General features: G+C 33.1%; 1 protein-coding gene across 4 annotated transcripts; it reads right to left on the bottom strand.

Annotated features, from left to right (window-relative positions):
* Nucleotides 1-7,531: 7,531 nt before the first annotated feature.
* Nucleotides 7,532-10,580, bottom strand: TH9 (thioredoxin H-type 9). Of its 4 annotated transcripts, none has more exons than XM_047315792.2 (5): nt 10,499-10,580; nt 9,251-9,321; nt 8,528-8,650; nt 8,023-8,145; nt 7,532-7,924 (listed from the first exon to the last, which is right to left on the bottom strand). In XM_047315792.2, the coding sequence occupies exons 2-5, from the start codon at nt 9,272-9,274 to the stop codon at nt 7,772-7,774; spliced, it is 423 nt and encodes a 140-aa protein (XP_047171748.1). In that variant the 5' UTR covers nt 9,275-9,321; nt 10,499-10,580; the 3' UTR covers nt 7,532-7,771. The 4 variants fall into 4 exon arrangements, with proteins under 4 accessions (XP_047171748.1, XP_047171744.1, XP_047171745.1 ...); XM_047315788.2 differs by lacking the exon at nt 10,499-10,580 and adding an exon at nt 10,214-10,442; XM_047315789.2 differs by lacking the exon at nt 10,499-10,580 and adding an exon at nt 10,147-10,441.
* Between the last annotated feature and the right edge of the window lie 1,529 nt (nt 10,581-12,109).

The raw sequence follows: 12,109 nt of genomic DNA on the forward strand, positions 1-12,109 counted from the left end.
ACAACAGAAGCTCGTGTAAATGATTGAGTTGTGAGTTTAATACTGTGATGTATTGTGATGTTGTGACTTGATAGTCTGGGTGGTGATAATCTAAGTTATGATATTTTAATATTGAAATTATATGCTATGTTAGGTTCTTAGTTACTCACCCTTTCATTTTGTGGTTGTGGTTCCACCTACGATGATCGTACTTGTACGGGAGTAGATGGTGTTGCATATGAGGCAGAGATGAAGTAGCACGTCAAGAGTTATGGGAATAACTATGGGGGACTTATCATGTTTTAAAGTAATTTTATGTCTTTGAATAATGAATTTGATATTTGTAAGGTTTTAACCTTATGTTGTAAGACACTTAAACTTTTGATGGTTTAGTTTCGCGATGTTAAAAAAAAAAATTGGCGTAAAATTTTGGATTTTGTTATTTTCTAGTGGCACTTTGTAAGGGGTGTTACACAAATGCTTCCAAAATGATCACGAAGGCCACGACGACAATAAAAATCAAGGATGATCGGTCGAAATGGAAAGAAAACGAGAGGCAAGGCACGACGGAGGAGAGCTTTGTAGAGAGTTTGAATAGTTTTGCGAGGGGACAAAATTTGTTCACTCTCTGTAATATTATTTTAACCTAGTTAAAGTTACTACCTCGGTTGTCCATCAAACCGAGGCCTAAAGTCATTTAAAAAAATTCAAAATGGAAGTTTTGCAATTTTCGGTCAGGCATTTTGCCTCGGTTCCCCGCCAAACCGAGGCCAAAAACCCCAAAAATATATATTAAATATTTAAATAAGTCAAAGAGGGGTCAGAACAAACTTTATGGCATCGATTCTGGGTGGAATCGAGGCCAAATGTTTGACCCTCTAACTTCCGCTTTTATTGTAAGACTGCAATATGGGAATGTCAGAATTTTGTAGTGACGTACAACATTCGGTTCTAAAGGGAACCGAGGCCGAATCTCCTGCATACATCAGCAAAATAACTGACCGTTTCAATTTCCAAGTTTCTATCATTGGTTATGGCCTCGGTTCTGTAGAGAACCGAGGCCAAAAGCTTTGTACAGAGATTTCCATCAGACAACTGACTGGATTGTCAGCGTTTTGCAGGATTTTTGGCTTCGATTCTGCCACAACCGAGGCCTATATTGTCCCGAAAATTTCAAAATTGCCACCGCGCCATATTATGCTTCGGTTTCTGCTGAACCAAAGCATAATAGGTGCGTAATAAGTCCTTTTTTTACTAGTGACTTTAACACCAAGACCTGTCAATTTGCTTTTGTTTCTAGGGTGTTTTCTTATTGGAAACAAAAAAACCTTAGAAAGTTTATAAAATCAAAATGCTAACCAAAGTCTAATTGATCATGACCAATATAGGTTAATTTTTTAAAGTAAAAAACTTATTTAAAAATGAAAATAAAAAAAAAGTATTTAAAAAGTATTTATATATATTTAATTCAAATTCAAACACAAAGTCATGTTACAACTAAATCAAGTTAAACTAGGTAAACAACATTTTAAGTTGATCGAAACATGTCTAAGTCAAGTTGAGACAAATCAAGTCCAAATCAAAGCAAGTTATGTATGACTCAAGTCGGGTCAATTTAGATTGAGCATGACTTGTATATGGAAGTTCACTTCAAATAACTAGTATAAATTTTATAATTACTTTTTTGTTGTGCCTTTGTAAGTTAGAAGTTTGAATGAATAATTGTATTATACAGAGGAATTCAAGACAAACAATATACGAAATAAATAAAAATAAGCAATAAAGGGTATGGATTGAAATGAATTAAGAATTAATTTACATAAACAATAAAGGAATATAAGTACATAAAAACTTGTGTATCAAATATAAAAAGAAGGTTTAATCATTTCGGATGTCCTTATTTGTGTTGAATTGTCTCAATTAGGTCCTCGTATTTTTTTATATCCCAATTAGGTCCATTTTTCTGTAAAATTGAGTCAAGTTTGATCTTGTTGTTAAATTTAGTGGACGACATTAAAATTTGTGTGTCTTGGCTTGCTAACTGTGTAATTTTTAATGACGTTGCACAAAATCGTCTCATTACGTGTACTTTACAAATGAAAACGCAAAAGAGAAAGGCAGCTTCTCATCCCCTTCCTCGGTAGATCCTCCATGGCCACCTCCATGGATCTCACACTTGTGTCGTTGACACCTCCATGGCCACCTTCCTATGCTCTTGATTCTTCTTCAAATTCTTCTTTGTATACCTGATTCATGTTATAAAAGAAAAGTATGGAATTTTCTTAAATCCCTAATTTGACCTAATTTGATAGAATCCCTAATTAAAAAGGTGCCTGAATGTTGATGGAGGTGGTGGCAGTAATGGTAATGGATGAGGCTGCCATTGACGCCCTGAATGTTAATAGGTCTACTCGCCTGAAAATGTTGTTGGAAATGTGTTATCTCGAAACAACCCTTTTAGCCAGAAGTGCCATAGTGAAAATAGTGAGGGCATACTAAGAGCTTGGGGGCTAGGTAGAAGATGCGACAGATCTGGGAGGTGGAGAAACCGTGGGTTCAGACTCAGTCTGAGGCGGTGGCGGAGAATGGTGGAGCAGTGTTCCATTCCGCCCTTATCCCTGGACGGGTTCGTTTTCTCATCCTCCGCACCCTTCTCTTCGTTTCTTCTCACCCTAGGACCATTCCACCCCCTCCCACCCCTTCCTATTAGGATTCTTCATTTTCCTTTCACCGTCACTATTCCAATTTTGTAAATTTCATATATTTTCTATTGACACTGGAATCATATATTTTGTTTCGTTTAACCTTTCTCATGTTTCATCTCTGTTAATTTTTCTATTATTTGTAGGCTTCTGTGTAGCTGAACAAAATATCTGCAGTTACTATGATTGATAAAATAATTTAATCTCTGTTTACTTGAACGGAACACCTGCTTTCACCGCCGTCAACCCTACAAACTGGAACCAACACCAAAATAATTCACTCTAAAAATTGTTAAAAAAATTATCATTTGTTTTTTATTTAGCTCATTTTTTGGTATGTTGGAGGATTCTCCCCTGAACTTTTTTCGTTTGCCAAAGGAAGTGTTTGCGGGAGTGAAATTGAGGATACATAAATCATTGCTGGCGGAGTCATGACCGACAATGACGGTGACGGTGACGAGATTTGAGGATTGAACATTTTGGGGATTTAAGTGAATCGAGAGGAGTATGAAGTTCCACTGCCACGTGCTTAACCATTGCTCAGTCAACATGCCACCAGACACAAATTTTAACGTCTTCCACTAAATTTAACGATAAGGTCAAAATTGATTCAATTTTACAGAAAAAATGATCTAATTGGGATAAAAAAAAATACAATGATTTAATTGAGACAATTATCCACGAATAGGAACATCCGAAATGATTAAACCTAAAAAAAAACTAAAGAAAACTTAGACGTATGGAAAAAAGACGAGGTCACTTGATTGAGAAGAAGACTTATTTTGATAATAAATTTGATGTAGAATTATGACTTTATTTATAAGAAATTAAGGTAAGATTTAAGAATAAAATTATCCTCGTAAATATTTTCACAACAGCGTAAGTTTATATATTTTTCAAAGTGGTTAGAAATCATAGATTAAAAATAAGACTAATTATAATATGTAAATTAGGTCAGATTTCATATTTCTAAACCGATTTGATAAAATTAAATTAAACTTAAACATACTATATTAATATAATATCAAACCGTAATGAAGAGTCTGTTAAATATTTGCATCAACTAAAAGTAAAACCAAACTATAATATATGAATAAAAATAAATTTTATCTAAGTTAATTTTTATATAATTAAATTAAACTTCAACATACAATTTAAATAAAAGCCAAACAATATATTAAAATAACATCAAAACCACAACAAACTTATAAAGAAAATCAAACACAAATTAATATTATAGTTAAAGCATTAGTCATTCTCCCTTTACATAAACTCACATTATCTTAAAACCATCCCTTTTCGATTTATCCATTCTATTTTCTTCTATCGCTATATTTGCTTTCTTATTGATCACTTATATTTTATTATTGCTTTAATATTAATATGTTTATACTATTTTGTAAAGTCAATTTTTTTTTTTAACATGATCCTGTTTTAAAATAAGTAGATAGTTTTCTTTGTCATCTCTAACATATCACAAAAAAAAATATATATAACTGATTCGTCGCATCTATTTATAAGTAAATTCATTCAATATATTTATTAAAAACATATAAAAACAAATCAGATAAAATTTATATATTTTTTTACTTTTCGAAGTTTATCTACATAACCAATCAAAATTAATTCAACCATTTGTCTTAGTTTTTCTTAACTTTTAAAAAATGTGCTGGTAACATCCCAGATTATATAAAAATATATAATATAATAAGTCCACATTTTAATATGATAGAACAGTTAGAAAAAGGCTGTAATAAAGTATTAAAGTTACAGAAAGAAGTCCTAGTTCAAAACTTTAAACGCATTAGAGTTTTTCAAAATAAACAGGAACAACTAGGAATCCTAACTAGACTAAGCGACAACGTCATCTCCTTCCAAGGCCTGCTCTAGAGGCACCTCATCCACCTCTGCTCACATCCAAGTGGATGATCATTGCAAAAGAAAAACACACACAAGCAAAACACAACACAAAAACAAGGGTGAGCTAGATATACAAAAATCATGTTATAATAATCACATACAATATGCAAATAAAGACAAATATACTAGACTATACAAACATGACTAGTTGCACCTTAAACTTGACTCATCCGGACTTAGAATGATTGTCGAGCTATGGCGGGTCATGCACTCGTGGTGGCTTCTACTGCTTTGCAAAGCCGTTGCCAATGAGTTTCACCCTACCACACTCATGAGGTTCGTCCGTTATCACTCACCTTGGGTCATACTGGAAGCACCCAAGACTAGGACCTCCCGCTACTCCTCACCACATGGATCAATCCTCTCTACTTAAGAATGAAAGACCATTGGAGCGTCAGGATAACCTCCAATACTGAGCTACCATGCAAATCATTCTAAAACACACCAAGGGCACCACCATGAATCCTCTCCTTGAGGAGCATGGAATTACGTCCATCAATCGTACTTTGTTACATTCAACCACCAAACGTGTCTCATACATTCACATACTTTCAATTGTAATAATACGACCATCATCATACTATGCATTCCAATCATTCCACACACTCAGTTCAACCAAAACAAGAGCAAAAGAGAACTTTGGACTCAGAGGATTCGCAGAGCGCATCCTACTCGCAAGGCGAGACAAGAGAGTCTCGCACAACGCACCCCAATTCGCCATGTGAATTAACTCGCAGCATGCACCAGACTTCCAACCTCTTGCATAGCGCACCCAGGCCGCTATGCGAGAGCCTAGACAGAGACTACCCCTCCCAAAGACTCACTATGCGCCCAAACTCGCCCTTCGGATTAAAATAGTAGTTGTTCCAGACCATCACCAGTCGCATAGTGACAGGATTCGCTATGCGAATCGCCAGACAGAGAGCAACACCCTCCATTCATTCGCACAACGCACCAACTCGCACAGGGAATGACCCAGACAGTGAGCACTCTCTACAGGGACTCGCTATGCGAGACAGCTCGCATAGCGACTTTGTATCATCTGTAGAACGCAAGTTCTGCAGAATTAGGCACTCACACACGCCCTTTCCATTTCTAGGCCTTTTATCCAATTTCTAACACCCCTAATTCCTGTATTACACCTAATTAAACTTGTCTAGATGATTATAAACATTTCTACAGTGATTATCAAGTGATTAAGACCCAAATTCCTTCTTAAAACACTAATTTCCTCAACTTAGGGGCTCAAATCCAATTCTACTATTTCTAACATGTTCTAGTCCAGTTTTATGTTCCTAGCAAGCCACATTAGACCTGTCTAGACTGTCCTAACCCACCTCAAACACTCTAGATCTCATATACTCAGAATCATTATCCCACTTCCTCTCAAATGACCTAAAATAGCTCTAAATTGCTAAATTGTCCATCTAATTAATACTACAACAGAAATCTTACCCCCAACCACTTCCCACCTGTTCAATTCACAGTAACTAGGTTCATCCAATTCAATTCACAAGCAAGCCATTACAGTTTCATCAACTACATGTTTCAGTCCATAATCGTTAAATATACTTAAAACTAAAAATGTAGTCCAAAGCAGCATACCAGTTCAACATTCAACATGCATACACATTTATGAAACAGATTTAAAAAAAAACAACTAGCTCCCCTTACCTCAGAGTTGAACTGCCCCGCTCACAAAAATGCTTCTCTAGAGTACCTCACACAGCGAGGACCCAACCAAACCCTACAAACCACCGAAATGGTGATAGGAACAACTCTTAGAGCTAGAATGGAGTGAAAAATGAAAAAGATGAAAGCACAAGACACATGCAACCAGTAGAGATTGCAGGTGTTAGTTTTAAGAACGAAGAAGTGGTTGCATGCAGGGACTTACCAGCCTAGAACCCGAAACGAATCGGTCCGTTGCGAAGCCCTCTACGTTGCGGACGTTTGGGCGCCACCTGATCAAAAATCCAGTGACTGAGTAAAGAGGAATGAAAGAGAGAATGCAGAGATGTGGTAGAGAGAAGGTGGAGAAAAAAGGAACGGAGTTTTAGAGAGAGAATGGAAGTAGGCTAACAAACCAAGTTTGTCCAAAAATATATTATATATTGAAATAAAATTCTGGTTCTATTAGTCTAATATATTCTAATTCACTCTAACATTTTTAAAGACTCGATTTAAAAAAAAAACTATTTTTAATTTTGTTAAATATTATTTTATTAAAAGATTGGATATTTGTCTATAAGTTGTTAATAAATGGATCTGATTTTTTTTGTAAATAAATAAGATTTTTTGTGGATGAAAATCTATTAATACAACTGTATCTAATGTATCAATTTATAAACCTCGCTTTACATCAACATTTTTTTGGAGTAATAAGAAAATAAGTGTTTGAATGAGTGCAACATCAGTATGCCTTTTCCCAACCGGTCAATATTACGGTAAAGAGTGACTTCGTTTTTCTGAATTTTTAAGAAGTCATCATATTACTTTTTAAATTAAAAAATATAAACAAATAGAAATCAATCAAATTAATCCCAAATTTATATATATAAAAGAGAAGATAGTATTAAAGATCAATTTGGAAAATTTATTCAAAAATATCTGGAAGAAAATAAAATAATAAGAAATAAAATCTCCTATTAGTTAAAATTAACTTATTTATAAATTAATTTAGTGGATCTTTATTTTTTTTTTAATATTTATGGAAAAGGCTATCCAAACATGTTTCGAAGTTAAAAGAGAAAGGGAAAACTCATTTAATAATCTTTATTCTGAAAACTAAAGTGAGAATTCTTAAAAAATACTTGGCATTGCTAGACACTAAGTAGGTGAACAATCTCTCTCTATCTATGCATTTAGATTTTGCAAATATTTTGTAGTGCAGTGATATCATAACCAATGAGAAATGGAGGCATATGGCATGATACAAAATTGAATTTTCTCAAACAACAAAACACAACAAATTGTTACATTTGCAGAACAGCCTTATTCTAACTACAACAACATCATCACTCTGAATTGAAGTAATTCATGTGACACACATGTTTCATATTTACATCCGAGGAAAAATACAACTACACTCACAGCAAAATTAAAACATGCGAACAATGGTTGTGACTTGTGAAAGGACAAAGGGCACAAGAAGAAGAATGAGAAAACAGTCACTGCTTGCATTCGGGAAGTGAATCATTGATGGCAACAATCTTCTTCTGCAGCTCTGGCTTGTTGGCTCCTACAAGTTTGTCAACTTGTTGTCCATCTTTAAGAAAGAAGAAAGTTGGTGTGGCTTTGATGTCCCATGAAGTGCTGAACTCCTGCAACATATGCAGTGAATCAACATCTTCACTTTTCTCAGAAATGGTACATGTCTACAACACTTCACACTAAATTAAAGGTATAAATCAGTACTTACAGTTAGTTCATCCACATCTACTAGCAAGAACATCATGGATGTGTATTTCTCAGATAACTCGCAGTAATATGGCGCAATCACCTTACAAGGACCACACCATGTTGCACTGAAATTCGCAATCACCTGTACAACGTGGATTTATAGTATTAATTATTTAACCAGAGCTAACAAATTATACAAATACTAACTGATTACTCAAGGAAATAGATTAAGGAAACAAAAATGGAAAATTTCTCTTCAAAAAGAAAACATCATTTATTAGAAATATTAAAGTCATTTCATACAAATTGACAGAAATCTCGTATCTGGTAAGTATTATAGAATATATCAATGTATTCTAGGAAATTTGTTCGGTCTAATCTGCTATTTATTTCTTTTCAAGTGAGTTTTGTGAGATTGAATTAGGCTTAAATTTAGTGTTAGGTGTTCATCCAAACAACACAGCAAAATAGAAACAGATCTTAAATTTTACTGTCCTATAGAGTAAAGAGGAGGGAAAACTTACAATTTTGCCATCCCTCCTAGCTTCTTCCAAATATTGGTCCCAAGCTTCTTTGGTGGTAATAAGTTTCACATTGCCAGCAGCAAACTCCACATCATGATCAGAATCACTATCCTTAGCTTGAGACTACAACCATTAGAAACATGAACCTTCTCAGTCAACTTTCTTATCAATGAACAATGTGGACTCATTACATTATGAAGTTATACAAGCATTGAGGCTGCAAAAAGTTGACATAGCTAAGACATTTCACACTTAAAAGCTCTTTATGCTTGTTCTTTCTGGCAGCCAGTAGCTGGGAGAAACAGAAAAGCTAAGGCTGACAGAAGAAATATAACTTACAGATGGAGTACAATCACATCATACTGACTTAACAATAGGGTTAGATCCGTAACTCTCATTAGTTTGTTAGATCCTGCAATAATCGTTTTTCTATTCTTGTTTCATTACTGTCCAACCTATCTGGTACCGTTTACACAGAAAGTACAACACAATTCGCATGAACAATGGTATCCAGACACAAGGCCACTGCAAAAATCTCAGTTCAAAATTACAAAACAATAGCCTTTCATTATGCCATCCAGGTAAACACTATCAATGAGAAAACACCCTACAAACTTTGCAGGAAATTTATTTTGCTTTAAGAGACTGCTATATGTATAACAAAGAAATTTATCAGAGGTAACAGGTAAAAGGTCAAAGGATTTCAGCTTCAAACATTCTCACCTTATTAGCCACACAATTCCCCATTTAACTGTTTGAGAACCTCAAACTTGTGAACTTTAATGGATGGATGCCTGAAAGGAAAAAGACAACCAATGCCAGCAGATAAAACTTCTCTTAGTCCACCAAAACAATAGCCAAGTCAGAGGTTGTTGATTAATAAATGTATGTAACACCCCATTAATAGACTACATCATCCTCCAAATTACACCCAGACCACACAGGTAAAAGCATAAATTAAGCAGCATAGGAAAATATGCACTCCATAATGTTCACTGAACAAAATATCAGAAATCACTTTTACATTTTCATAACCCACACACATCTACAAGACAAGAAAAGATGAAATCTGATAAGAGATAAACCAGAAGAGGCAAAAATAAGCAGGGCAAGGAAACTATTTTACTCTTCAAACATTATTATTCCATTCCCAACACTCGTCAAGTTGAAGCAGAGAGCAAGAAAACCTCCACTCCTCCACGATCACAAGAAGAGTAGTGTTTGCTTAGTAGAAACCAATTGGAAAACGAGCAGAATATAAAGGGACATCAAAAGACATTTACACTGCATAATTAGACATTGCACATGGTTTATTTCTCAAACAATTTCATTTCATCCATTCCCAGCAACAATGCCATAACAAGACCTCCCAGAAGTGCAGAGCAAAGTAAACAAACTCTCAGGTTCCAACATTTAGACTCTTTCTCGGAAAATTGCTTTTGTTAAAACCAAAAAGAACAGAAAGCAGAAATTCAGGAATCACGTCAAAACCAAAATTTCTATACCTGGAAAGTTAAAGTTGCAAGCTTTCCATAATTTTCCATACATCAAAAACAACCCCATAAAAAATAAAAGCAGAAAAGGAAATATAATTGAATGAAAAGTCACAATTAGACCACCTGAAAAAGACGATATTGCTTAATAAGAGATAAGGGTCGGTTCAATGATGAGAGACAAATCGTATACCCAATTAGCAAAATCGAACTGAAACGAGTAAGAGATTGTGAGACAACCCAAAGTGCTACTGCTACACCTCGGATTCGGAGAAGATAAGGAAAGAGCTATCGCGGTTTGCGTGAAAAACAAAGATTTTGGTGTTGGTTTAAACACAGAATAGTAAGAATAATAAACAGAGTATTCAGATAGAAGCTATTTATAAATTATAAGCAAATAATTTGGTTAGATGCGTGATGTGATGAATCATAAAAAGCCTCCAACTTGGAAAGTGGAAAAACTTGTTTAATATATTACCATTAATCCCTTGAAGCCACCTAAGGTGAATAGAAAGTAACCACTCGGCCTTAAAAACTCCGAACCACAGTTTCACTCACAAAAGATACTCTTTAAACGGTTGTCTCAACTGCCATAGATTATGCTTATTTAATTAGAAATTTCAGCTTCAAATTCTCAGATTCCTTTAGCCTGATAAATATTAATATAACTGTTATCACTATTCTAATTCTCACTATTTTCATATCATTACAATTGTTATTAAGAATTGTGTTAATATAACAAAGAATCTAACATTATTTTGCTTGAAAACTTGTTCACCAAATAAGATAGATTATAAAAATCATAGTGACTTAAATAGGTGTCACACATTTAAATAATAATTTTATTTTAATAAAATATATTATTTTGAACTTTTAAGTTTAAAATAGTGTTTTTTCAAGGTTTATTACTGTCAATATTTTTCAGTGTCATTCCTAAGAAAATCTTAAAAATAATGTAACGATATTTTTTTCATGGGAAACCTAAACTCAAATGAAAAATAATGAGCCTACGCTTGAACTTTAAGACTGTCAAGGTTGAATCAATTCCTTTTTGTAACTCTTCAAACTTCACAAACCAATTTTGCTTTCTTCAGCTGCCAGAGTTTGAGATGAGTTAATATATTTATAATAATTGAAAAGAAAAAAGAAAACGATGGTGATAATCACCAAAAAGTACTGAAGGAACCTTTTCTCTCAATCTGATTTTGACAGATCAAGTCCTCCACTGAAAGTTAATTTCTTATTAACTAATTTATCAAATTATCTAATGTAATTTATTATTTTTTTATTTTTAAGTTGTATATAAATTAATTTCAAGCTATTTTTTTCTTTTGGACGACAAAGTTTTGCATTATTTATTGCACATTTATACTGGTGAATTTTGAAATTATTTTAAAGATTTTATTGAGCCTTTATGATTCGTTTCTATTTTTCGTCGGCCGGTTTTTCTGTCGAAAAGTTCATTCGCACTTAATTTTGGTACCTCTTTTTGACTAATTTAATTTGGGAGTGACATTTATATGTTTTTTTTTTCTGTTTTTTCATTTTAAAATATCATTTTTAATGAGTTATTTCTAAACAGAGATAAATAATTAATAACTCGCTTTAAAATACTAGTTTTTATTCAAACCAACTTGTTAAAAGTTAATTAAAAAAACAGATAATGCCACCAAAATCTAAATTTTATATTTATATTAAAATTGTTAATTTAAATTTGGTGTGAAAGATAGATTAAAAAAATGTATAAAATGGTCCACATCTAGCCAACATAATTTTTTCCTCCTACAGTTTAAATGGATTTAGTTTAGCTTATTTTTTAAAATTATAATTTTTCATACATATTTATTTAGAAAAATAAAGTGTTTATTAATTAATTTATCATCTTAAAGATAAAATTAATTAATAATATATTTACATAAATTAAAAAAATGTAAACAAAGATTTTTTAATAAAGCTAAAGTAAAAAAATACTCTAATTTATAAGTTATTTAAATTATTTTTTAAAATATCATAATTACGTCTGTTGCTATATTCCTGCAATATAATTTTAAACATGTGAAGTTCTATTATGATAAAGTAAAAAAAAAAA

The sequence above is a fragment of the Vigna umbellata genome, chromosome 3, assembly GCF_029865625.1.
Source record: "Vigna umbellata cultivar VRB3 chromosome 3, Vumbellata_1.0, whole genome shotgun sequence".
NCBI classification, from domain to species: Eukaryota; Viridiplantae; Streptophyta; class Magnoliopsida; order Fabales; family Fabaceae; genus Vigna; species Vigna umbellata.

What these genes read in the sequence shown, in the direction of transcription:
- TH9 (XM_047315792.2), bottom strand. Translation starts at nt 9,274, where the DNA reads ATGGGGAATTGTGTGGCTAATAAG. An exon ending in GGAATTGTGTGGCTAATAAG is followed by an intron (nt 8,651 to 9,250) that starts GTGAGAATGTTT and finishes TAATGGTTGTAG; the next exon opens with TCTCAAGCTAAGGATAGTGA. An exon ending in CTAGGAGGGATGGCAAAATT is followed by an intron (nt 8,146 to 8,527) that starts GTAAGTTTTCCC and finishes CACGTTGTACAG; the next exon opens with GTGATTGCGAATTTCAGTGC.